Raw genomic sequence first — 25523 nt, 5'->3', positions numbered from 1 at the left:
GCATTCATATGGAATGCACCCTTTCTCTATCACTATCATATCCCCACCTCTACAGAATAGAAAAAATGATATTTAAATTTTAGACCATTATTTCACATCTTTGCATTTAATGATGAATTTTTTATATAGATAATGGCTGTCATCTGGATACACGTGGGCATGTTGTCACATTGTTTTGATTATAATATATTTATTTAGTAATATCGTTTTACAACATTATACAACTGTGATCAAAGTGTTATCCTACTAACGAGGAGGAAAAAAAAATGCAAAAGTCAACAATCCGAAATAACTGAAGTGAAAGTAGGTAACCTACTGTCAAAGTAACCTACATTTTGAAATATGAGTAAATAACTTTTAAACTTGACACATTTTCTATTGTTTGTATAAATGAAAAAGTTATATAAATAGGTTATAATCATAATACAGTATTATATTTTATATATCTAATCAGGGTATATGTATATATATATATATATATATATATATATATATATATATATATTTAATTGACCATTTTTCATATTTATTTATTAAGACATTTATTTGCCACCGATTATATATATCACACACAAATATAACAAAAAAATATATATAAGAATATTCTCTTTAAATCATTATCTCATAATATATAAAAAAAAATGCAATACACAATAAGATATAACATATATATAAGAGATAAAGTTTTAGCATAATATGAATGTATTAGGATAAAAAAATGCAACGTAATAAAATAAATAACATAGATAAGAGGTAAAGTTATAGCATAATATATTAGAAAGGAAATTCTGGATGTTTTTCAATACCCGGTAAGAAAGCAAAATTACATACTCGTGCAGATTCACCCATATCAAGAGTATTTAACTTGTCAACATCTTCAACTTGTAATTCCCAATCAAATAGCTGGATATTTTCTTTAATTCTTGTGGGAGTTGAGCTTTTCGGTATAGCTATTATGCCCTTTTGAATAATGTGTTTAAGTACTATTTGAGCAGGAGTTTTTTTGTATTTCTCGGCAATTTCTAACACAGTAGGATTTTCTAATAAGTTTGGCACGACATCTGCCTTTCCTATCATCTTGACGAATCCACGTGTACCCAAAGGTGAATATGCTGTTATGCTAATATTATTTTTTCGACAAAATTTTACCTGAAAGAATATATAATCTTACATTATATATATATCTTACATTTATAAAAATTTATAGAAATATATTAAAAAAAAAAACACACCAATTCCTTCTGTTGCAAATATACATGCAATTCAATCTGCAAATTTGCAACGGGTAATTTAGCAAAATCCAAAATCCTTTTTATTTGACCAATATTGAAATTGGACAATCCAATTGCTTTGCAACGCTTTTCCAATACTTGTTTCTCCATTGCAGACCATATTTGCAAATGATCTGTGTTTACATCGATTCTTATTTCTCCTTTTTGATTGAATGGATTCAACTCTCCAATAACATCTTCAAATGCAAATGGAGCATGTACCAGGTAGAGATCAACATAACTCAATTGCAAATTATCAAGGGATTTCTTGAGCCACTTTTCTACACCACTGGCTCTATTACCGCCAGGTGGCAATTTTGTAACAATGAACAAATCAGATCGTTTGACTTTACCAGAATCAATCCACTTTTTCAAAACATTGCCAATAACGACTTCGTTTTCATACACTGTTGCTGTATCAATGTGTCTGTATCCCGCTGTCAAAGCAGCATCAAGAGCTACTTCTAATTCTTCCCCAGTTGCCTTTTATTGTTACAAAAAACAAATAGATTTTGTTAATATATATTTTTAATAATATATAATATATATTTATTAAATATAACACACACATATCAGAGTTTACTTGGATTATACATAATATAAATTGCTGTTTTTTTTTGTTTTTTTTTTTTAACTTACATTCCAAGTTCCAAATCCCAGAATAGGCATTGATTGCCCAGTACTCAAAAGAACACTTGAATTTGATGTCATATCTTCAATGTATCTCGAACGAACGTTGAACCAAAACTGGGAAGGATCTCAATGTGCTGCTAGAATTGAAGCTTTATCTCTCCCACTCCCTTACTTCCTATCTCATATTATCTTTTTTATGATTAGAGTTGCACACAAGGTGTCTTTCATTATCTGCTTATCATTATTAATAAACCATTAACAATTGAAGGGTATTTTATTATATGGTATTTGACTTATTGTTACTGGTGTGATTAGTGATAAGTGTTGTATTGTATAGATTCTGTAGACATTGACATTCAGAGATGTATGTTACATAAGTGAAATCTCTCTTTTCAAATATTTGCTGAATTTTATTATTAGAAATCAGAATCGACAACTAAAAGTGTAAATATTATTTCAATCAGGGTGTATACTCAAATTCTGTAAAAAAATTCCCTGAGAATTGCAGGATCTTCCTGGTATGCTTGTTCAAAACTCCAGGTAAAATAAAAATATTTTTAGATGCAATTTTAAAATAAGCTTATTTATTTTAACGTATCATTTTTTGATATAAACAAAAAACATATTTTTTAAAGAATTTTATATAGACAAACAAAAAATATATATATATATATATATATATATATATATATATATTTTGAGCAGATTTTAAACTTAAAATATTTTAAATTTTTATAAAAAAATTTTTAAATAAGTATTTCTTTGACATTTTTTTAAATTCCCTGAATCCTAACGAAATTCCATGAGAATTCCATGATTTTTCAAGGTATAATAAAATATTAGGTTTTCTAGGTATGATATATCATTCATTTGTATAGTTACATGCCTCGTATCTTTGTGTGTATAGAACATGTATCTTATGTAACTTATCATTAGTTTAAAGATAGATTAAAAATACTTTCAAGGCTGTAGTAATAAACAACATTCTACAATTCTATATAACTCTAGTATATTTTTCGTTATTATTTCAGATAATATCTGAGAGATTTTGTTTAAATGTACATTTGTATAAATTGTGGAGCTGACTGCAAAGAGCTTTTTAGGAGATACTGTCCTAGCGTTCTTAAAATTTTAAAATGTGTAAGTAAAACATGAATTCATATACCTGCAATGTATACTATCAATTTTACATTATATAACATATTTTAGGAAAAGTGTGGCTTATTAGCTGACAAATACATCGAATACGATCCCGTTATAGTCTTTGTCGATCTTATTCTGATAGAAAAACCAGCTTATAGACATCTCTTGTACAACAGCAATTTTAAATCGTATTGGAAATTAATTATAATATTATGGCTAGCCGAATCGTTCAGAGCTTGGTTTTCCTGCGAGATAAGAAAGACAGAATTAAACACATCAGAAGCGGATTTGATCTATAATGATGCGTCGCAAGATTATTGTAATTTTTACAGTGTATTGTTACATACAGCATTTGCCTTTGTGGCATTTATTTGTACAGTTGTTTTAGTAACCGAATTAAAATGGTTTATTATTGGCAAAAAACCGTACAAATACAGTGTGAAAGATTTAAGCCATGCTCTAATAGTTGGAGGTTGCGGCAAATTATTGGGATTTCTGGGAATAGTGTGGAGGCATATAGCCTCGGGTCCGTATTATTTTCTTATCCAAGGTTACACTGTTTTATGTCTCTTCACTGCATACTCGGGTAAGAATTTTTTCTAAAAAAAAATTACATAGGACATTCACAAAGTTTTTATTGCAACTTTAAAATCGCACATTCTATTTATAATTTATTTCTTTGATGAATTGTTTAGATATAATACATATAATATATATTTTGGTTATTTATTGCAGTTGTCTGCAAGAGTGGAAAGGGAGGCTCTTTGATTGGTTTAATTGCTGGATTTTTACTGTATAGTTACATATGTACTTCTATTTCTAAATTGCACTTAAATATTCCCAATATCACATTAACATGACATAAAGTGTCTGATATAAAACGATACAGTTTTTGATATTTAAGCATCTTTGACAGGAAGAACACTCCAACCTAATACTAGTCTATCAAATCCACAAGAAAATAAATTACACACATTATTATCTTCCAACCAAGCAACAGAACACACCATTCTACGATGACCCTGCAAATAAAATTGTTATTTCTTTTTTGTTTAATAAAATTATTTATAGTGTTGGAAATGAAAGAAAAATGCAATATAAGATTTCTGTATACATAAATAAATTATATGTAATATATTCGAAAAAACAGCCAAATACATTTTAAAATTATGTTATTTCTTTTTTGTTTAATGAAACTATTGGAAATAAAGAAAGAAATGCAATCATGCTATATATGTAAGATTTCTATGTATAATAAATTATATATAATATATTCAAAAAAATAGCCAAATATATTTAAAAATCTTCCTGTTATATTTTAATGCAATAATGCTTGTATAAAAGTTTAAGATCACTTGTAAATAATGCGTGACTTCTTACAATTCAGTCATTTTAGACTTTTAGTTAACATTATTTTAGTTAACATTAATATATTAAAAAAAAAAAAAAAAAAAAAAAATGTAAATTAATAATTTTGCTAACTGGTTCAAAAAATAAATTTTTACATAAATATAAAAATATGCATAATACATACATATATATTGTGTATATATATTACCTGTCTACTAGTTCTAGGTAATCTTGCTAGACGTTGACCACTTAAATCAAATAAACGTATCTGTCTATTATCATGTGGTATTGCTATTATCCCAGTACTAGAAACTGATAATCTGTTAGCAGCGCTATCCCCGCGTATTGTTGCTAACGGACTGCGTATATTACGTAATTCCCATACTTTGACACTTCTGTCATCTGAACCTGATACAATTTTATCTTCCTTTGTGAAAACTGCAGATGTTACTGTTCTGTAAGAAACATGTGTCAAGTATTAAACATATTCGTTTAGTATTATAAATAAATATATATAAGTTAATATTAATAATACATACTCTGTATGACCTTGAAATACTGAAACCGAATGTACCGGTTCTCTAAAATCCCATAATCGGAATGTGTTATCCCTGCTGGACGTAACACATAATCTTTGCGTGTGATGAGTCGACACATGAGTCAATTCCTGATCGTGTCCGCACAACGTATGTATAATTTCTCCGGTTTCCGTATCGTATAAATTTGCCGTTCTATCCCAAGAAGCTGTAACCAATTGTTCGGCGCCAGAGAGCCAATCGGCGGCCATTACAACACTCGAATGGCCCAGGAGTTCTCGTATTGGTGTTCTCAGAGTCGGGGGATCCTCTTGCTCGTCATTATTACTAATTAAATTATTTGTAGCAGATCGTTCAGAGCTAGCTACTGGAAGTTCCTCTAATGATGGTACTCTTTTCGGCATGTCCCAGTCAACAGCTGCCTGCCATACGTGAGCGGAACCGTCGCCACTCGCCGATAATGCTAATTCTCGGTTTGGATGGAATCGTACTGAATTTACAGATCCACTGTGTCCAATATATTGTAGTAAACATCGACTATTATCTATCGCCCATATACGTGCTGTGTGATCGGCAGAAGCAGTCGCTATGATAGGTTGTCCTGATCTGCTCACAGATATCTCCCATACACCATCTCGGTGACCCATGTATTCTCTTTGCATAGTACAAGTCATAGATGGAGTTTTGAAGCTCGATACTATTTTACTAGTCTGAGCTTTTAATTTGTGAGAAGTTTTAATCTTTTGCGCCGAGTTTGCACTCATTACTAGAAATAAAAAAAAGATCATTATAGATTCAACAACTGACTAATAATATAATTATATTCATTATTAATAAATTTAAACTATTATATAATATTTTTATATATATACACCTATAGTTTTTTCTTTTTTTTTTAATCTAAAAATGTATATAAAAATAAATGGAAAATATATAAAACTATATAATGTTACAAACTATAAAATAATGAATATATCGAAAAATTAACTTTGTCAGAGATAAAGGTAACTTTTTGATTTAATTTAATAAATATTATCCATCTCAAGATTTATTTTTTTTTTTCACATCTTATATGTGATGTATGACCAATAAACACATGTATTTATATACATATATGTAATATTAATATAATACTGCAGCAAAAGTCTTACATTTCTGTTTGGAAAGGTTTTTCGTTTCTGGGTAATCTGTAAGATCTCCAGGAGGTAAACTGCGTTCACCTGATTCATAACACTCTCTTTCAAGTCTATCATTTAGGATGTCGATCTTTTGTTGTACTGTAATCAAATACAATAGTATTAATACTTAATGCATTGAATAATTATAAAATTTAATAGAAACATACTTACATCCAACGTTTTCAGTATACAACATTTCGAATTCTTTTTCAATTTGTTGAAAGAGATCATATAAACGGCATCGCAAAGCTGGTGGGATAGGACTGTCTTCTAACTCTGAACGAAAGCTTACATAGTGCAACGCAGTAGGTTGTAAGGGAGTCGAACCGCTCTGTTGTGACTGCAGTTCTGTGTCGGTACTGCTTTGTACGCGAGGTATGGAGATCCTCTTTGCCTTTCCACTGGATTTATTTCCAGTTGTCGCTGATGGTTCTCCAGGCATGACTTATCATTTAACAAAAATGGCACAAACAACAGACGAGCATGTTCCACTAATTTAACTCTCTGCGACAATCATGCCTTAGAATGCTCGCATTATCGTTCATTGCATATGTATGACCTATCAACACAGAATATATCAATTGATTAAACATATTATCACCGAATGTGTCACGTGACATTTTCTGGTGTTAGATTGTTCCATTAAATTAATCGGCGCCAGGAATATGTTTCCGTCCATCTTATCACAAAGCCAATATCAAGATAGACTATAAATAGAGAAAACACATTCAGACAGTTGTCAGAAAAATGTGGCAGTGCATTAAATAATTCGTCTGGACGCGAGGCATCCGATATTGTACATAAATATGCATAACATACATGTGATAAATACATACGCGCCGATTTGACATTTCTCGCAATTGATATCACAGAGATTTGGAAAGATGTGTATGTTTTCACACATACTACATTTTTATATCTAATCTGACACCGATCTTCCTTTCCTGCATTATATTTAAAGCAACTGTCAGAATACCTATCACCTCAAATCGCACCGGTCTTTAGGAAGAAAGTAACAAATATGTATTCCTAATACACTGGCCATATTATTTGCACTGACGTTTAAAGACAGTTTAATTTTACTCGAGAGAATTGACAATCAATTTTGATGACGTAGATTTATTATCTCACGATCACTTTTTCCTTCGTGTGCATCACCATATGTCGAGGATAAAAATCTTTTTATTTATCGCGTATATACTTTTTATACGTCATTGCATATTTCGTTTCTTTTCGCCCCAAAATCGAATATCACGCTTGTTCCGTTTCCGTACGTGTTTTATACGCAGAATGAAGAGCACGATATATGTAAAATCATGGTGAAAAGAAAGTAAGGTGTGCTATTACGCATATTTCTGAACAGCCAATGAAATTTTGTTCCAATGGCCGCCATTTTTTAGTGGCAAATTTAAATGACGTATCACTCATTCGTGTACAAATTACATAAAATAAATAAAAGGATAAAATAAAAGAAGAAAATATAATGAATGGATTCTCAATGAATATATTATATTAAATTAAAATAAAATATCAAACACATTTATAAAAAAAATAATAATATTACAAAGAAAATAAATTTAAAATTTAAAATAAAATCAACGAACAGAATGAGTAAGAACAAAACATTTATCACAAACTTATCGCAACTTATATATACTCATTAAATATATTCATTAAATATATACATATATACGTGTTGTCCATTATTATTTCTCGTGTGTGTGATAATGCTTGCTTGTTATTATTTAAGGTGCCTTTTCATGCTGACGCTCGACGCTCATTTTCAGCGTCAAAAGACATCACGTGACCAAAAATAAAAATACCAATTCGCCAATTTTGGTCACGTGATCTGTTTTGACGCCAAAAATGAGCGTCGAGCGTCAGCATGAAAAGGCACCTTAAGAAATTCTTTCCACATTACATTTCTTAGTTATTTACTCTTACATTTTTTAATATTGCAATCATAAGTCCGATCTATCGTGGATGATTTTACTGAAAACATGAATTTATTCGTCTAAATTAATTATCTTGGATGCATCGATTCTCTTTCGTAAAGTTTTTCCTAAATTTTATATAAAATTTTTAAAAAATTTTTAAGCACATATATCATAATAATATGATCACATTATAATAATAAGAATAATAAATAAGTAAAACATGAGGACTCTAATATAATTAAATAACAAATAAAATAAGAATTGACTAATGAGAGCCAATCAGAGTGATTAAGGCACCAGATAATTGTTTAAAAATCATTAATTGTTAAAAGACAATATCGTTATTATGCCATTGCGTTTCTGATAAAACATCAAGCAGTAAAAAATTCCTTCCATATTGTTTGCTTAGTTTTACATTTTTTAGTATTGACTCAACTCTATTATTAGTCTAGGTTTAGATCCATTATGGATGACTAATTACTGAAAGCTTAGCTCTCATTAGCCCAATCCTATTTTATATGTATATATCGTAAATATATAATATATAACAAAAGGTTGTTATTCACAACAAGATATTTTTGCAGGTATATACTTAAATAAAGGACACCACAATGTGGCAAACGCAAAGTAATAATTCCAACTCAAACTCAACATCAAATAAGAAGAACAATTTACGTACTCTGGGTATGACATCTGCTGTTAGTGTGGCAGAGCCTAAACCTATTGACATTGCCAGAACTAATGAATTGAAGGAGGCCCTCAAACCCTATAATGTTTTTGAATCTGAAGAAGAGTTGAATCATAGAGTGGAGATCTTGAAGTACTTTACAAAGTTGCAATTATACAATATAATTGTGTTATTAGCTTACATTTGATTATGAGAGAAAGTTTTATATATATATATATATATATATATGTACATATAAATTATTAAAACTACTTTTATATTCTTACAGCAAACTGAATGCATTGGTCAAACAGTGGATAAGAGACACGAGCATAGCTAGAAACATGCCACCTAATGTAGCTGAACAAGTTGGTGGTAAAATATACACATTTGGTTCATATAGATTAGGCGTACATCACAAAGGCGCTGATATTGATGCATTATGTGTTGTACCACGTCATATATATAGATCCGATTATTTTACATCCTTTTTTGAACTATTGAAGATGCAAGAGGAAGTTACAGATTTAAGGGTATGTAGTTCATAAATATAGAACATATAGTTGTTTTCTTATTCAATATATATATATATTTCTCTAACACTTATGTGTATATATATATATATATATATATATATATGATAAATGTTTTTTTTTCCTCTTATTAGTATTAATATATATTTGTTCCAAACTAGTTCACAACTAAGTTATATATATATATATATATATATATATATATATATATATATATATATGTGTATGTTTAGAAATAAACATTTTTTTATTATGTGAATATATAACTAATTAAAATTAAATTTAAAAAAAGTATATATGTATGATAATTTTTGGTATACATTAAATTCTGGTATATATTAAATTTAATTTTGATCTGATCAATATTTGCAATATTTATATTTATGATGATTTATATTTATATTTTAGGCAGTGGAAGAAGCCTTTGTACCTGTCATAAAAATGAATTTTGATGGTATAGAAATTGACATGCTATTTGCAAAGTTAACTCTTAAAGAAATTCCGGATTCGATGGTTAGTAATATTTAACACTTACATGCAAAAACACTTTACAAGTTTTAGATTTTAAAAAAATTAATCTTTAATAATTTTACAGGATTTTAAGGATGACATGCTTCTCAAAAATCTTGATCACAAGTGTGTCAGGAGTCTCAACGGATGTAGAGTGACGGATGAAATATTGCGCTTAGTACCTAATATAGAAAATTTCCGATTGGCTCTTAGAGCTATAAAATTATGGGCAAAACGTAAGATGACATAATATATTAAATAACTAATAATGCACATATCTTACTTTATATTTGCTTTTTTTTTATTCTTAGGCCATGGGATATATAGCAATGTCTTAGGTTACCTTGGTGATGTATCCTGCGCGATGTTAGTTGCGCGAACGTGTCAGCTTTATCCTAACGCTGTGGCTGCAACTCTAATAAAAAAATTTTTCCTTGTATTCTCTAAATGGAAATGGCCACAACCAGTACTTTTAAAACAACCTGATAATGTCAATCTCGGTTATCCAGTTTGGGATTCAAGAGTAAAAAATTTTACTTTTATAATTTGCAAATATTGCATTTAACAATATAAATATCAAGAAAATAATATAATTATATAACGAAATTTTGAGTGCATAACATCTTATAAAATTTTAATTTTTTTTTTAGTTTTGTTTATCTTTTTATAAATCTTTTATTCGTTATTTTTTTTAGGTAAATGTGTCAGATAGATGTCATTTAATGCCAATAATTACGCCAGCATATCCTCAACAAAATTCTACCTTCAATGTATCCATGTTTACCAGAACTATCATGCAAGATGCATTTGAAAATGGACTCACTATAACTGAAGAGATCATCATTGGTAAAGCAACGTGGAATAAGTTGTTCGAACCGCCAAACTTTTTTGGAAAATATAAACATTATATCGCACTGTTGGCTAGAAGTTCAAGCGCGGAAAATCAACTTGAATGGTGTGGCCTTGTTGAGTCAAAAATACGACATTTAATAGGTAATAAAATGAAAAAAAATACATTTACAAGACTGTACATATATTTCCTTTATACTTTTATAAAAATATTTTGCTACTATTTTATCACATAATTTTAATTAACTTTTAGCATTTGCATATACATATATATATTTTTTTCTACATTTAATAATTTATATATATATATTTATTTATTTATATATTCTTTGTAATATATTGCAATATGTATTAATAATTCATGCATGCCAAATTGGCAAAATCATAACCGTTTATATAGGTACATTGGAAAGAAACCTTCACATTACCTTGGCACATATAAATCCGGAAGCTTTTCCACCATTGAATCCTGAACCAGGCAAGCATTGTTCCATGTGGTTTATCGGCCTGTCATTTGCTAAGAATGAAAGTCTCAACATTGATCTCACATATGATATCAAATCTTTTGTGGAAACAAGTAAGTGTGATTACACAAGCTTTAATATAAATATATGTATGTTTATGTACATATATATATATATATAATTATATAAGTTTGATTGTAAACGTAGAAAATATATTAACTACACATATATTTATTGCAGTTGAAAGACAAGCAGAACAAATAAATATGTTGAAGGAAGGAATGTGGATTGAAGCTAAACATGTAAAACGAAAGGACCTGCACACTTATGTATCTTCAAGTTTGGTGAAAAAAGAAAGGAAGGTAAGAAGGAAGTTTATTCCTATATACTTTAACTTTTTTTATTAATATATATTATGTGTTCTCATAATGATACTATATTTTATAGTGCTTAATCGTGCATCCTGTAATTTTTGTTTCTAGTATGTACACCGGAATGGCAATATCGCTGGAAATGGAAACAGTGGTAGTGTGTTGCCACGGCCATTTAAGAAGTAATAAAATTCGTGGTGATATAATGCCGGGTACTTGTTGTGTGAAAAATTGTAAAAGTGTAGATCCGGCCTAAGAGGTCCGACTGTATAATTTTTTCATAGTACAATTTTTATTTCTTTTATTTTTCAACTTTCTCTTAATTTTTTAAAAATTTATAAAATTTTTATACATTCTTTTTACGGTACGAATATAACGCAGATTCTTTGAACGATTGATACGTCATTGAATATTAGTCCAAAAACATGGCGAAATACCACGTGATCAAGTGCCGACAAAGGCTAGTATTCATAGTCCGATCTTATATTTAAGGTCGTCTTAAGATCTTCAACCAATAAAATGATGCTATACGGCTACTTCATTGGTTGAACGGGATCTTAAGACAATCTTAAATATTAGATCAGACTATGAATACCGACCAGAGTGCCCATACTAGTTATACTATGCGCGTACTAAGTACTATATTAGCCAATCATGGCCACTCTTCTAAAGAATGGAATGGCTATGATTGGCCAGTAGTATTTAGTACGCGTATCCATGGTGGAAAGAAAGTAAGACTTTAAAATTAAAAATTATTATTATTGTTTAATTATTATTATCTATTTTTTATTTGATAGAAAGTTTTCATAATAAAGCCTAATATTGTGCTTTAATTTGATTTCTATGACGGTCGTATTCATGAAATACCGCCCTAATCGGTCATCTGTATCAGCCTTAAACATACCTTGAAAGTTTCCCGCCAAAACATATGTCCGCGGTACGACATACTTTATTGTTGATGATATTTTCGCTTGATCTTTTAATTGTACTTTAATTTAAACAAATACTCGCGTGACATGGAAGGCTTTGACGATCCAGGAGTGTTCTTCTCGGATAACTTTGCGGTAGACAACAATGACGAAAATCGCGTAAATCTCCAACACTCGAAGAAGAAGTTTAAGGAATTCATTCGACAGTTTCACGAGGGTAACTTCAATTACAAATATCGGTAAGCAAAATATTTCATTTCATTAATTCTTTTCATACCTTGTGATTTGTTCTGATCTTTTCATATCGATCTTAAATGCATTTCATCTGTTACAATCAGGGATACCCTAAAACGTAATTACAATCTTGGTCAATACTGGCTAGAGATTAATTTGGAAGATCTAGCAGCCTTTGACGAATCCCTCGCAGAAAAAATCCAAAAGCTCCCAACAGAGTATTTGCCGATTCTAGAGGAGGCTGCGAAAGATGTCGCGGACGAACTTACAACCCCACGACCCGAAGGTGAAGAGAAAGTGGAAGATATTCAGGTGTTGTTGTGCTCGGATGCTCATCCAAGCTCTCTGAGAGGAATGAAGGTAACGTATATAAAGTCCATAAATTGCATATATATTTAGCAGTTTAAAATACAAAACGTTTGGTTAAATATAATTAAACATAATTAATGCGACAGCTTCTTTCTATTGCAGCCAGATATTGTTTCCAAACTCGTTAAGATTCCTGGTATAATTGTTTCTGCCTCTGGTATTAGAGCAAAGGCAACAAAAATTGCGATACAATGTCGCTCTTGCAAAGTTACTCAAGTCAATATTCCTATCAAGCCAGGTTTGGAAGGATATGCTTTACCTAGGAAGTGTTCTACGTAAGCACAAAGTATTTTATGGCTTGTTAATAACGTTTTATATTATAAATTATATTATAAATTTTCTATTTCTTATCAGGGAACAGGCAGGTCGACCAAGATGTCCTCTAGATCCTTTCTTTATAATGCCAGATAAGTGCCGTTGCGTGGACTTTCAAGTATTGAAGCTTCAAGAATTACCAGATCATATACCACAGGGTGAAATGCCTAGGCATTTGCAATTATATTGCGATCGATATTTATGCGACAGAATCGTGCCTGGTAATAGGGTTTTGATTCTTGGGATATATTCCATTAAAAAGGTCTCTAAAACAGGCGGCAAAGGTACAGGCAGAGAGAAGGCATTGGTAGGCGTTCGGGCTCCATATATTCGAGTTCTTGGTATCTCTGTAGATGGAGAAAACACAAACATTGGTAATAATACGGACATAATAATATAAAGAAATCTAAGAAATGAGGCATTCATAAAAAATATTGATTAGAGATTTGTGTGTTTATCTCTTGTTGTTTTACAATACAGGAACTCAACCACCTGTGTCGTCCGAAGAAGAAGATCTTTTCACCCGTTTAGCGGCAGATCCTAATTTATATGAGAGAATTGCAAAGAGCATAGCTCCTAGTATTTTTGGCGCAATAGATATCAAAAAAGCTATCGCGTGTTTATTATTTGGTGGAGCCAGAAAACTGATGCCAGATGGTTTATGTAGGAGAGGTGATATCAACGTCTTGATGTTGGGTGATCCAGGTACCGCCAAGTCGCAGTTATTGAAATTTGTAGAAAAAGTCGCTCCTATAGCTGTTTATACATCGGGAAAGGGTAGCTCCGCGGCTGGTTTGACTGCGTCCGTGTCGAGAGATCCAGTAACTGTAAGTCTACGTCCTTGTTGAAAAATAATTTTCCAATACAGTGACAAATCACCTTTTAATATAATGATAAATGTCATTGCTTTCAGAGAAATTTTGTCATGGAGGGCGGTGCAATGGTGCTCGCTGACGGTGGGGTTGTCTGCATAGATGAGTTTGACAAGATGAAAGAGGACGATAGAGTGGCGATACATGAGGCTATGGAGCAACAAACAATCTCTATAGCGAAAGCGGGGATAACGACGACCCTGAATACGCGTTGTTCTGTATTAGCGGCGGCAAATTCAGTCTTCGGTCGTTGGGACGATATAAAAGGAGAAGAAAACATAGATTTCATGCCGACGATACTGTCGCGTTTCGACACGATATTTATTGTTAAAGATGAACATGAACAAAACAAAGATATAACTCTGGCTAAACACGTTTTGAACATTCATTGTAATGCTGGCCAGATCACAGAACAATCGGTAGAGGGGGAGATACCTGTACACATTCTTAAAAAGTATATTAATTATTGCAGAACGTAAGTTTGTCGCATTTGTTATTGCATTTATCGTATAAGTGTAAACTTTATATATAATATATAATAAGTAATTGTGTTGTCTATTTTTTTTTTTTTTTTTTTTTTTTTTTATTTATGGTAGGCGTTGTGGTCCAAGACTCAGTGTAGATGCAGGAGAAAAATTGAAAAATCGTTATGTAATGATGCGAGCTGGTACAAGAGAACATGAAAAAGATTCCGAGAAAAGATTGTCTATACCTATAACAGTTCGGCAACTTGAGGCTATTATACGAATTTCCGAAGCTTTGGCCAAAATGCAGATGCAACCTTTTGCCACCGAACTCCACGTTAACGAAGCTCTAAGGCTCTTCCAAGTGTCTACATTAGAAGCAGCAATGTCTGGATCATTAGCAGGTATGCTACAAATTGATACAATTAAAAGAAAAACGTAATAGTATATTAACTTGCTCAGATTTAAATTAAAAATATTGCTTTACTTTCTTCTTTTTCTCTTTGAGTTGTATATTTAGACCTATATAAATTATAAACACTTGAATAATTTATGATTTATATATATTTCAAATCACAAATGTATAATAACTTATTTGATATGTATAACTCAAAGAAAATACAATAACTTGAGTATGTAAATATTATTTATAATACATATGATCGTTAGGAGCTGAAGGATTTACCTCAGAAGAGGATCATGAAATATTGTCTCGCATCGAAAAGCAATTGAAAAGCAGATTCCCTATCGGACATCAAGTATCTGAACAAAATATAGTGAAAGATTTTCTTAAACAATCATTTCCGGAACGGGCTATTTACAAAGTCATACATACGATGATACGTCGCGGTGAACTGCAACATCGTTTGCAACGCAAAATGTTGTACAGATTACATTGAAGAGAACGGTAAAAACTCTAATTTATAATATGTATAATGTTGTGCTTTTGTTGCGTATATGTTACATAATTCTTTGTCAACTGTTTTATTAAAAAACTAATAATTCGTATGTTAATTTACAATTATGGAAGTTCGTTTTTAAATGGATATTGTGGATGATCTTGAACTCTGAAACAGACAATTTATACAATATATATATATATAGCTGTGCAAAATTAAAAATTATCATACTTTTTCTTTTTTAAATAACAAACTTTTGAGAAACTGATACCAAGTTAGTTTTATATTGTGTATCATTTACTAATGTGTATCTAAATATTATATAAATATATGATTTTTATATATATTAGAATGTATGAAAATTTTCTCTCTTTAAGTACATTTGCGGAATAAATATAAAATAATATCCATACTCAAAAACTTACCCTTTAAAGAATAAAAAGTTAAAAATTCTTCCATTAGCACCTTTATCTAAAGTACTTAAGACTCTCATATCATCTTCTGTTAAGGCGAAATCGAATAAATCAATATTCAATTTAATTCTTTCGGGAGATGAACTCTTGGGAATAATTACAATGTCCAATTGCAGTAAATAACGTAATAAGACTTGTGCTGTTGTCTTTTTATGTTTCGCAGCGATATCTTGTATGATCGGATGGTTTAATAAGTCGGGGGATTTGTCTAAAGTATATTTATATTTTGTCTCAAAGTGCGTTTTTGCAGCTGGAGAGCCCAGTGGACTGTAACCCGTTATAACAATATTGTACTCCTTACAAAAATCTCGAATTGATTTCTGCTGCAAATATGCATGTAACTCCACCTAACAAAAAAAAAAAAAAAAAAAAAAAAAAAAAAAAACACATTTTGAAACTTATTTAACAGACGAAATTACATAGATGATTAAATCTATGACTTACCTGTAGATTACTTGGTTTAATCTGTGCATTTTCCCAGATAGTCGAAATTTGTTCCTCGTTAAAGTTGCTCAAACCTATGGATCTGGTACGCCCTAATTTAACTTGCTCCTCCATTTCCTACAAAATAATCTCAATTTCTTACAGCTCTCTTCATAATGTAATGTAATATCTTAGACACGCACCTTCCATACTGAAACAGGATCTGTATCAAAGTCGAGTACGTAACTTCCATCTTCATGGGTCGCGGCAGCGCCCGTCTTTTCGTCAAATTTAAATGTAAATGGCAAATGAATAAGGTACATGTCTAAGTAATCCAATCCGAGCTTCTCCAACGACAGCTTGATGAATTTTTCTACGTCGGATGGTCGATTACCAAAGTGGGGCAACTGAAAGATTACAAGACAACTTTCAAAGTAAACCGATTACTTAAAATACGACCAGCATTGTAATATTAAGCAGTAAATCGTGATTGAATTCTCGTCGATACGTTACTTTGGTCGTGATAAAAAGGTCCTTCCTAGTACCACCTTTTTCAAACCATTTTTTTAAAGCTTTACCAATCGCCTCTTCATTATTATAATTTGTCGCTGTATCGATATGCCTGTAGCCACATTCCAAAGCGGTGCTTACAGCGGTCTCGATTTCTTGCGGTTTAGCCTGGAAAAAGAAAAATTATATATATTTACATATTTATATATATTACATATTTTTTTGTGTTATCACTAAATTAATTATTTTATATATATATATAAAATAATTAATTTAGTGATAACGCAAAAAAATATGTAATTAATGGTACACGCATCTCGTTGGTTTACCATAAACAGTCTGATATTATTTTACCTGCCATGTCCCCAGCCCTACTGTCGGCATATCATATCCGGACAGCAACCGTACAGAACGCATGCTTGTTGAGATTCTCCTCGTTGATATTCTAGTGTAACAACAGAACGGTATTAAATGTATGAAAGTAGCATACACTGTCATTTAGAAATAATTCCACGATACCGTACCGATCCTTCTTAATTAAGTTTAGATGTCAAAGATTAAGTGTGTTACTCTTAGATAGGCCGTTTTCTAAAATTAGAATAATCGTATACTCTCTCTAGCGTATAAAACACGCGTGTATCCAAGATCCCCGCGCGTCACATATATATATAGTCTCGCAAAGTCGTATTGATTCAAAGAGGGTTGTGCGGGTAATAATGGATTTAAATAAAAAGCAACATATACACTCGTCTTTCGCATTAATTAAAAATGAAAAAATGAGAAATGATAAATACAAATAATATACCTGAAGTATAATCTTAGAAATATTATCGCCTCTGTTATGAATTGTGTAATCTACAACTAAATTATTCAAATTGGCACGAATATGTCTCGTTCAATATCTCATTCAATTTTCACGATGTTTCCTCGAGATATTTCAAACAATGAGCTAAAACAAACGACTCCATAAAACTGAATATTGAAGAGTATAATAGCGATAAAAGATATACGTAGGTCCGATAATAAAGATATGCAGATACCAAGGATCTGATAATAATAAAGGTATTATTATATATATATATATATATATATATATATATAAAATATATTTATATTTGTCATGTGTAAAATATAAATTACTTCCGTGCCATAAGTTTAATCTTAGAAATTATTTTTTATACAAGAATAAAATATTTTTTTATAAAAAAAATATAGCACAATATTACGCATATATCTCATATTTCTTTTAAATATATTTTAATCCTACAATAACGCGCGATTGAAAGAAAAATAATATATCGCGTTATTGCGGTAAATAACATACTTGATTTTCATACAAGTTTCGTGCAGTTCCTCTATTTCAACTTGGAATTGAAATCTGCATACCCTTTAAATTGCTATACATATCTTAGTTATAAGACATATATAATTTTATGTATTTTAAACATTTGTTTATTAAATGTTTTACATTTACAAATATATATAATGCAGTACAAAAAATGTTTAGTATCTAGTCTTACAATGATAACATACATTCCAATCACTCGTCATCTCAACGATTTCACATGATTATTATGAAAAAATATATTCTTCGATTTTGATAGTATCACTTATAAGAGAGCCATGTATGCACTGTCTGTTAAACTATACAGTATTTCTACAGGCTTTGCTTTTTCATTACGTAATTCCTTCATTTCCTCACATATCTGTTTAATATATTTTTTATGCCGTGCGTGTCTGTAAAAATATATATATTTGTTTATATGTAACATTCAAGATTTTACATACATTCTCTTAATATAATATTTATTCCCGTTATATTCACATAATATATAGAATATATATATATATATATATATATATATATATATATATATATATATATATATAATCAATTATACTCACTTGTCTATCACAAATTGAATGCTCTTTTGAAATGCCTGTTCTTCCTCGTCAATTTCCAGATAACTGATTATCGTTCTTATAACGGACATTTCCAAAAAGACTGCAAAGATTTCTACAGAAACTTTAGGGGATATTCTTTGTAAGTAAGATGACATTTGTGCTAGTATGGTATTCTTAAAACTTCTTCTACCACTACCAGACAGCTTGTCGCGTTCGGAGAGGATAAAATTGATATTAATATTGACCGGATTACTCGGCGCTATTGACACATCGTTCGCGTTCACTTTACTTTCAGATCTGTTTAATATCGGTAACGCGGTTTCCGACTGTCGTTGTAAATACTCGACAATGTCCTGTATGGTGTTCCATTTCTTTTCTTGGAATCGATCTCTTTCCCACGTTTGCACCTTTAACGTGCCGTTCCTTAACAATACTATATGACTTATAGAATTTTCTCGGCAGTATTCTAATATTTCTTCCATAGTGCATAGATCCAGTATCGTTACTTTTAATCCTAATGACCAGATTTCTCGCAATATATTTATCATCTCTCTTTCCCTTCTGCCCTCGCTTCCTGGACTGCTCTCGCAACACACAGCTACGTCGATGCAACCGCATTTACTCTCACCATTCAGATTCTCGCATGCCTCGGTAACGGCAGATACCAATTTATCTAATGATATGCTAATACCAGCGCCGTATTGTTTCATTTCTTTACTCGCCATTCCGGTGCGCTCCAAAACCTTTCTGAACGACATCAGCATCTTGTCATATCGACCGCCGGCAGCTATGACATCTTGACCACCTCGCTTTCGTCTATGTTTTAATTCGCAAGTTATCTGATATATCACACCACTATATTGTTGTACATTATACGTTAATAAAGGTACGACGGTAATAGGCCACTGTAACAAAAGATACAAATTTATACAAACATAGTTTATACAAATTGTATAAACATGTATATAATATGTATATATATAGTGTATGGTATTACCTTGACACCCAAACCTTCTACAATAGATATTACAGCCTCTATGTCTTTCAAGCCTTCTTTGGCTAAACCCGCGACCTCTCCTTTTCTTCTCGTTATTGTTCTTAAGACACTGGAGATTTTCGCAACGGAACTTTCCGTTTCGAGTAAATTGAAAAGCGTTTCCATAGCTTGATCGGTAAGGCACAAGCTTATTAAGTGTGTTTGAACTTGGAATTTCGTTAATTTTCCATCACGAGCGTCTTGCAATATGGAATATATATCCTGATACTTGTCCTTCTCCACGCCACAGTACATCAATACGGCTTGTAACAGTGACGTGTGATTCAAACGCACAATGAAATTATATTCCCGGATCTGCGGTAATTCGTTAAAGATCTCCCATATGATAAAAATCAGTTCTGCCTCGATCATTAAGTTGTCTATAGGACTAATGATATCAAAAGCGCATTCATACAATTCCCTTGGATGAAATCCTCGAGCCTACAATAATTTGCGATTACTCATGTGTTGTACGTTTTATTTACTTTTATTCGTAAATTTATTTCATAAAATGCATCGACTTTTTTTTTAATCTCATGTTGGAAAAAGCTGCTTATAAGATCTCTCATAGCATACCTTTTTCTCTCTGAAGACACGTTCGATAGCATATCTTCGAATATGCGAAACATTGTTCCACACAATATATCGGGCGAAAGGAGTACGAAGATCGTGGGGTATAGAAACGATGCTACCGGTGCGCGTCATCAGTTTCACGCTGTGCTCGGTAAAGTTAGAATGCTGAACGGATTTGGGCATCAACAACGGAGTCGTGATATATACTCCGCCATGCTTTTGAAATATCTCGACGATCTTTTGCTTCACGCTTTCTTGTAGAACTTGCTTTTTTGAGGAAAGAACACTTGGCATTCCCCTAGCGGGCAAATTCATGTCATAAGTAATATCCTCGGCCGGCGTAACGTCTTGCGTGAAACATGATGCCACTAAATATTTGTATGCTTTACTTTGACTGTTGGATAATGTATGGCGCACCATCTCTTGCAATTCCGTCTCTTCTAACTGAGGTGGCGGCAAGTACGCGGAAGAGAGCAATTCTTGGGCGGTAGGACGTTGACTGGGATCGTGATTCAGCAGCCAGCTGACGAAAATAAAAAAAGTTTAGTTGCATCTTTTTTTAATATGACTGAGAATAATTTATATAATCTTATTAAAAATTTAATTTTTTACCGTATAATATAAACTTGATGTGGCATATCTGTTTCCACTATATCGGAAGGAAAGACGATCTCTTTAGAACGCAAATTCAACAAAATCTTTACACGTTCCATTCCAGTAGTTAATGGCTTGTACGTCATTTCAAAGAAGATAATTCCCAAGCTGTAAATGTCCACCTTTTGATTGTAGATTGCTTTGGCAGTTTTCGCGGAAAGTTCAGGAGCTACGTATAAAGCTGTACCAACTTGACCAGTAAGAGATCCCAATTCTTCTACATCAAAACTTCCACCTAGAGATATAAATTGTATAAGATGTATAAAAATTGATTATTAAAATTAACATTAATTATTTGTTACAATTGTTATATATAGACACTCGCGCGTACCTTTCTCGAACTGCGATTCCTTGTCAGCATCAATGTGAACTAACGTCGATAATATATTAGTCGTCGCTAATCCAAAGTCTCCTATCTTGACGTGATCGTTGCTATCGAGAAAAATGTTTACGGGTTTCAAATCTCTATGTATCATACCCTGTTGATGAATATGCGCTAAGCCTTCTACAATCTCTCGAAATAATCTCCAGACGCGTTCCTCATCTTCGTATAAATTGTTATCTATGGCAGTTCTTAATGTGCTTTTCTCGCAAAATTCCATTTGTATGTACATAAATTGTATTTCCTTCACAGTTACGTCTTCGGAAGCAGGTTCAACGTCTTTGGCATCATTTTTTGAAACATCCGGCGTCATTACAGACTTTTGTGATATACCGTCTCTCTCAAACTCGATACTATCGGAAGACTCAATACATAGTAAGGTACGCATTCTGTGAAAGATATAAATTGCATTAGTTCCTTTTTTTAACTTTTTTGCACAATATATTATTTTTTTTTTTTTACAATATAAATTATGCAAAACATAAAGAGCCAATAAGCTGTAATAATGAATTAAAATATTAATTATAGAATTTTCTCTCATGTCTAGAAAAAAGTTGTCTTACAGAAAAGCGCAATGTTCTTCGCTATCAGAATCGGTTGAAGTATCACTGTTATCGTCATCACTATCGTTAGCACCATTTGCTCGAGATTCGTACGATATATTCCATTCAACGTCGCGTAAAGGTGGAGCAAATTTTTCTATTTCATCACTTTCCAGTTGCTAAAAATTCAAATCACACATCTATATATCACAAATCTGTTATTATTAATTTATAATTTAATATAAATATAAATCATAATTTAATATAAATATAATTAAATTTTAATATATTTTTAATATAATTAAATTTTAATATACTTGAAGTTTTTTTTTAATAAAAATTCAACTATATAAAATAAGACATTGTTATAACTTTGTTATTAATAAAAGCAACTTATGTAAATAATGTACTTACATTGACTATGTCTACTTTGTCTTGTGTGGTGGCTGTTCTCTCCGAAGATGTGGTAATTGGTGTAAACTGATTATGCCTGACAGAATCATCCAAAGTAGCACTTTCAATCCATGAATTATAATAACGTACGACATTCTCATGATTCATTCTAGAAAGCAATTTCACTTCGCGTGTAATCTTCTTATTCAGTTGTTTATTTTTCGGATTCAGTTCTATTCGTTTGATAGCATAGATTCCACCATCTAATTTATTTCGTACTTTCAAGACGTCGCCAAAGGCTCCTTTCCCTAACCATTTTAAAACTTCAAATTCGTTCTGTATTCGCGATTGTCCGTCCATCGATGGTAAATGCAATTGAATGTCGTTATCTGGTTCCTCTGGCTCTAAATCTTTCTCTATCTCATTATGAACCGGCGTTAAGGGCGATAAACCTCGTTCTAATGGCGTTCTTATAAAACTATGTTGATATAATTGTTCCGCGGACCAACGCATTCTCTCGTCGTCGATAAGACATTTTGAAATAAAATCTCTCAAGTGAAGCTGAAAAGAAAATTATTTAGGGCGCACATGTCGATCAGTTATTAATGTTATACACTGCACAAAAAAAAAATCTACCTGTGAAATTTCTGTTACATCAATTTCCTCTCCAGATATGATAGTCCCTTTTAACAATGAAAGCAATAAAATTCCAAATCTGTATATGTCTGCCTTCTTGCCTCCTCGGCCTTGAATTGTTGGAAAATCGTTTTCAGTCTTTGCTAAGGAGTTTGAATGATACATGTCTGATAATCTCTTATCTAAAGAGTAATCTGATAATCTTACAACACCCGTGCGATCTATATAAACGCTGGTGTCGCGCAAATCCTTATGTACCACATTATTTTCATGAAGATATCGTAACGCATCGAGAACACCATTTGCTAGATACCTCAATATGTCAATATCGATCGGAATGTTTGCCATCAAAAAAACCGAGCATGTGGTTCCAACCTACTTTTACACACAAATGAGAAAACTTACTCTTATAATTTCGTAGAATATATATACTATTACAAAACAAAATATATTTTGTATTATATATTTTTACATACCACAAATTCTTGTAGTATGTAAATTACTACACTGTTGTTATTTTGTAAATATTTCATATTTAAATAATGAACAAGATTTGGATGATGTAGTTTGTACAAATGATTGAGTTCTTGTTCCAAGCCGGCGATTTGTTTCATGGCGTGATGTATATCGATAGCTTCTTGAGTAGAATCACAATCATTCGACATTGAGCATTTTAATGTCCACTCTGTGATAGCCAATAATTCTCCAGTGGTCATATCCACGCCAGCGTATACCACAGAACCTTTTCCACTGTGACCCAAGCATTTCCCTCGGTGTACTTGCCTCTCGCCTTTATTACTGTCAAAATGCATAAGCTTGGTACCTCTGTGCTCACATAGTGAGCCTTCGGAACTTTCCGATGTGCTAACACATCTACGTCTAAAGCGATTTGTCCCTTTTTCGTGCGGAGACGATGGTATGGATCTAAAGACAGTATCGGAGTCTGTGGCCAATCGGATTGTTTCTTTCCGATTACGCATCTCAGCTTTTTTTAGAGCTTCTTGACGTTTCTGTATGGCATCTAGCAATACCTGGTGATGAAATAAAATAATTAAGACTGCGTAAGGTTACATCAACAATATATACATACACACAGACAAAGAAATATAAATTCAAACCTGTCTTTCTTTATCTTCTTTCATCTGTTTTTCTTGCATCTCACACTGTATTCTTTCCTGACGTCTAGATACCATTTCTTCATAAAAACTACTATAACCTGGTTTATTATGCTCGTGCAAGTATTTTTGAACATGTTGACTAAATTCAAAAATCATAACTTCACCCTTTAATTTTTCTGCCAAGTTCTCGAGCTCTGATGATAAAACTGCCACTTGTTGATAAGACAAACCTCTGCTATCTTGCAATTGAATAGTTGGCACTCTAAAAAATATCATAAATAAATTATGTATAAATGACAAAGTTAAAATTTTTATTTGAAAGATCAATATTTTTAGACTTACTCGTCAGGATACTTGTCGCTGCACATAATGTGTAAATCTATTTGCGCATAGACCTCGGCTGGTCCAGACATACCTTTCTGTGGTGTCAAGGTAACAACAATATCCAGGGGTTGCCATTTTTTTTTATTCTTATTCTTTCTTAAATCGCGTAATTCATCACCAAAAATGGACTGTTACAAACAATAACATAGAATCATTAAAAGAATATACAACACAGTTTGGAAAAAGTATAGACTTGTGCCATGTATTTTTGTAAATATATTTTAATAAATACCTTCAAAACTTCTAATTCATTTTGTTGCCGATCCTTACACGATTCAATATGAGACATCTTGCAATGCTGCTATTCACCCATTTTATGCAGATTAGTGTTTTAGAATTTAACAAGAAAAATCTGAAAAGAATTACACACGTTAAATTTCACACATACATACACACACATATATATATATATATATATATATATATATATATATATAATATTTCGGTATTGTATATTTCGAAAATAAAATTGACAAGGCGACATAAAGTGACAATAATCGGCGCGATTAAACATGTACAATCAACATGTATAATCTCTATGTAGAAGTTTACTGTATACCCACATGCCTACATATTTCGAGAAATGCACGTGTAGAAAAAATGCGTGAGGGTGAATAAAATCGAAAAACTATTTCTTTACCTGAATTCGTCAAGTTTACATGCTTCGTGATATGCAACGTTTTAAAATAAATTTTCTTTTTGTGCCTCAAGTTTGATTAATTCTCGCTGCTCTACAAATCAAATCGCACACAATCACATTTTTTCGCTCATCGATATATAATACAGTACCGTGCAATACAACGCGATAAAATAACATCATCTGTGTACAACCTGATGCAATGAATATCTAGATACGTCATCTCGATTACGATTTCTATTGCCCAATCAGAGCGCAGGATTTTTTTGCCCCAAGAATATCGGTTAAGATTCTAGAAACTATTTGTCCGATAGCCAATTGAGAATACGGCAA

General features: G+C 31.6%; 7 protein-coding genes across 21 annotated transcripts; 3 read left to right on the top strand and 4 right to left on the bottom strand.

The window, feature by feature from the left end:
* The first annotated feature begins 68 nt into the window (after positions 1-68).
* Positions 69-3921, top strand: Arv1 (ACAT-related protein required for viability 1). 4 transcript variants are annotated; one of them, XM_072898529.1, is made up of 5 exons: positions 2306-2444; positions 2936-3044; positions 3114-3366; positions 3436-3633; positions 3783-3921. In XM_072898529.1, the coding sequence occupies exons 2-5, from the start codon at positions 2961-2963 to the stop codon at positions 3905-3907; spliced, it is 660 nt and encodes a 219-aa protein (XP_072754630.1). In that variant the 5' UTR covers positions 2306-2444; positions 2936-2960; the 3' UTR covers positions 3908-3921. The 4 variants fall into 4 exon arrangements, with proteins under 4 accessions (XP_072754626.1, XP_072754630.1, XP_072754629.1 ...); XM_072898528.1 differs by having other exon boundaries at positions 3427-3633; XM_072898525.1 differs by lacking the exon at positions 2306-2444 and adding an exon at positions 69-303 and having other exon boundaries at positions 3114-3633.
* LOC140669056 (1,5-anhydro-D-fructose reductase) lies at positions 536-2049 on the bottom strand. Its single transcript, XM_072898520.1, has 3 exons — positions 1911-2049; positions 1233-1754; positions 536-1149 (listed from the first exon to the last, which is right to left on the bottom strand). The coding sequence occupies exons 1-3, from the start codon at positions 1980-1982 to the stop codon at positions 775-777; spliced, it is 969 nt and encodes a 322-aa protein (XP_072754621.1). The 5' UTR covers positions 1983-2049; the 3' UTR covers positions 536-774.
* Wdr37 (WD repeat domain 37) lies at positions 3666-7413 on the bottom strand. Of its 8 annotated transcripts, none has more exons than XM_072898507.1 (6): positions 6931-7413; positions 6283-6818; positions 6085-6210; positions 4937-5699; positions 4606-4852; positions 3666-4069 (listed from the first exon to the last, which is right to left on the bottom strand). In XM_072898507.1, exons 2-6 carry the CDS (start codon positions 6551-6553, stop codon positions 3947-3949), a joined length of 1530 nt encoding a protein of 509 aa, XP_072754608.1. In that variant the 5' UTR covers positions 6554-6818; positions 6931-7413; the 3' UTR covers positions 3666-3946. The 8 variants fall into 8 exon arrangements, with proteins under 8 accessions (XP_072754608.1, XP_072754611.1, XP_072754609.1 ...); XM_072898510.1 differs by having other exon boundaries at positions 6283-6670; XM_072898508.1 differs by having other exon boundaries at positions 6948-7413.
* A 594-nt stretch (positions 7414-8007) lies between these two features.
* Positions 8008-11754, top strand: LOC140669051 (poly(A) polymerase type 3-like). Of its 2 annotated transcripts, none has more exons than XM_072898504.1 (10): positions 8008-8161; positions 8633-8868; positions 9005-9248; positions 9657-9761; positions 9844-9994; positions 10070-10281; positions 10454-10751; positions 11008-11184; positions 11312-11433; positions 11554-11754. In XM_072898504.1, the coding sequence occupies exons 2-10, from the start codon at positions 8660-8662 to the stop codon at positions 11626-11628; spliced, it is 1593 nt and encodes a 530-aa protein (XP_072754605.1). In that variant the 5' UTR covers positions 8008-8161; positions 8633-8659; the 3' UTR covers positions 11629-11754. The 2 variants fall into 2 exon arrangements, with proteins under 2 accessions (XP_072754605.1, XP_072754606.1); XM_072898505.1 differs by lacking the exon at positions 8008-8161 and adding an exon at positions 8428-8568.
* Positions 11755-11892: 138 nt separating this feature from the next.
* On the top strand, positions 11893-15524 carry LOC140669050 (DNA replication licensing factor Mcm5). The gene is made up of 8 exons (XM_072898503.1): positions 11893-12610; positions 12710-12965; positions 13077-13249; positions 13329-13663; positions 13770-14116; positions 14203-14636; positions 14758-15029; positions 15295-15524. Exons 1-8 carry the CDS (start codon positions 12459-12461, stop codon positions 15522-15524), a joined length of 2199 nt encoding a protein of 732 aa, XP_072754604.1. The 5' UTR covers positions 11893-12458.
* A 32-nt stretch (positions 15525-15556) lies between these two features.
* On the bottom strand, positions 15557-17874 carry LOC140669055 (aldo-keto reductase family 1 member A1). 4 transcript variants are annotated; one of them, XM_072898518.1, is made up of 7 exons: positions 17736-17874; positions 17285-17375; positions 16934-17098; positions 16624-16827; positions 16442-16558; positions 15950-16344; positions 15557-15692 (listed from the first exon to the last, which is right to left on the bottom strand). In XM_072898518.1, the coding sequence occupies exons 2-7, from the start codon at positions 17345-17347 to the stop codon at positions 15647-15649; spliced, it is 990 nt and encodes a 329-aa protein (XP_072754619.1). In that variant the 5' UTR covers positions 17348-17375; positions 17736-17874; the 3' UTR covers positions 15557-15646. The 4 variants fall into 4 exon arrangements, with proteins under 4 accessions (XP_072754619.1, XP_072754618.1, XP_072754617.1 ...); XM_072898517.1 differs by lacking the exon at positions 17736-17874 and adding an exon at positions 17455-17572; XM_072898516.1 differs by lacking the exon at positions 17736-17874 and having other exon boundaries at positions 17285-17428.
* Positions 17875-18397: 523 nt separating this feature from the next.
* Positions 18398-25363, bottom strand: Gcn2 (eukaryotic translation initiation factor 2 alpha kinase Gcn2). The gene is made up of 14 exons (XM_072898502.1): positions 25194-25363; positions 24786-24905; positions 24512-24681; positions 24170-24431; positions 23528-24082; positions 23052-23426; positions 22437-22976; positions 22044-22201; positions 21430-21869; positions 21057-21333; positions 20448-20967; positions 19833-20312; positions 18836-19740; positions 18398-18667 (listed from the first exon to the last, which is right to left on the bottom strand). Exons 2-14 carry the CDS (start codon positions 24840-24842, stop codon positions 18541-18543), a joined length of 4866 nt encoding a protein of 1621 aa, XP_072754603.1. The 5' UTR covers positions 24843-24905; positions 25194-25363; the 3' UTR covers positions 18398-18540.
* Between the last annotated feature and the right edge of the window lie 160 nt (positions 25364-25523).

This window comes from Anoplolepis gracilipes, chromosome 8 (genome assembly GCF_047496725.1).
Source record: "Anoplolepis gracilipes chromosome 8, ASM4749672v1, whole genome shotgun sequence".
Taxonomy (NCBI): Eukaryota; Metazoa; Arthropoda; class Insecta; order Hymenoptera; family Formicidae; genus Anoplolepis; species Anoplolepis gracilipes.
Note: the sequence above shows the minus strand (reverse complement) of the source record. Positions and strands in the feature narration are given on the sequence as shown.

Coding starts and splice junctions, on each gene's coding strand:
- Wdr37 (XM_072898506.1), bottom strand. CDS start 6,553: ATGCCTGGAGAACCATCAGCGACAACTGGAAATAAATCCAGTGGAAAG. Junction 6,211..6,282: donor GTATACTGAAAACGTTGGAT/GTAAGTATGTTT, acceptor ATTTGATTACAG/TACAACAAAAGATCGACATC. Junction 4,853..4,936: donor GTATTTCAAGGTCATACAGA/GTATGTATTATT, acceptor TGTTTCTTACAG/AACAGTAACATCTGCAGTTT.
- LOC140669055 (XM_072898516.1), bottom strand. CDS start 17,428: ATGACAGTGTATGCTACTTTCATACATTTAATACCGTTCTGTTGTTAC. Junction 16,828..16,933: donor ACCTTTTTATCACGACCAAA/GTAACGTATCGA, acceptor GTAATCTTTCAG/TTGCCCCACTTTGGTAATCG. Junction 16,559..16,623: donor ATCCTGTTTCAGTATGGAAG/GTGCGTGTCTAA, acceptor ATTATTTTGTAG/GAAATGGAGGAGCAAGTTAA.
- Arv1 (XM_072898525.1), top strand. CDS start 2,961: ATGTACATTTGTATAAATTGTGGAGCTGACTGCAAAGAGCTTTTTAGG. Junction 3,045..3,113: donor TTCTTAAAATTTTAAAATGT/GTAAGTAAAACA, acceptor AACATATTTTAG/GAAAAGTGTGGCTTATTAGC. Junction 3,634..3,782: donor TCTCTTCACTGCATACTCGG/GTAAGAATTTTT, acceptor TATTTATTGCAG/TTGTCTGCAAGAGTGGAAAG.
- LOC140669056 (XM_072898520.1), bottom strand. CDS start 1,982: ATGACATCAAATTCAAGTGTTCTTTTGAGTACTGGGCAATCAATGCCT. Junction 1,755..1,910: donor TGGGATTTGGAACTTGGAAT/GTAAGTTAAAAA, acceptor TAACAATAAAAG/GCAACTGGGGAAGAATTAGA. Junction 1,150..1,232: donor ATTTGCAACAGAAGGAATTG/GTGTGTTTTTTT, acceptor ATATTCTTTCAG/GTAAAATTTTGTCGAAAAAA.
- Gcn2 (XM_072898502.1), bottom strand. CDS start 24,842: ATGTCTCATATTGAATCGTGTAAGGATCGGCAACAAAATGAATTAGAA. Junction 24,432..24,511: donor AGCGACAAGTATCCTGACGA/GTAAGTCTAAAA, acceptor GATATTTTTTAG/AGTGCCAACTATTCAATTGC. Junction 20,968..21,056: donor CATCAAGTTTATATTATACG/GTAAAAAATTAA, acceptor TATTTTCGTCAG/CTGGCTGCTGAATCACGATC.
- LOC140669051 (XM_072898504.1), top strand. CDS start 8,660: ATGTGGCAAACGCAAAGTAATAATTCCAACTCAAACTCAACATCAAAT. Junction 8,869..9,004: donor CATAGAGTGGAGATCTTGAA/GTACTTTACAAA, acceptor ATATTCTTACAG/CAAACTGAATGCATTGGTCA. Junction 10,752..11,007: donor AAAAATACGACATTTAATAG/GTAATAAAATGA, acceptor CCGTTTATATAG/GTACATTGGAAAGAAACCTT.
- LOC140669050 (XM_072898503.1), top strand. CDS start 12,459: ATGGAAGGCTTTGACGATCCAGGAGTGTTCTTCTCGGATAACTTTGCG. Junction 12,611..12,709: donor AACTTCAATTACAAATATCG/GTAAGCAAAATA, acceptor TGTTACAATCAG/GGATACCCTAAAACGTAATT. Junction 14,637..14,757: donor TATATTAATTATTGCAGAAC/GTAAGTTTGTCG, acceptor TATTTATGGTAG/GCGTTGTGGTCCAAGACTCA.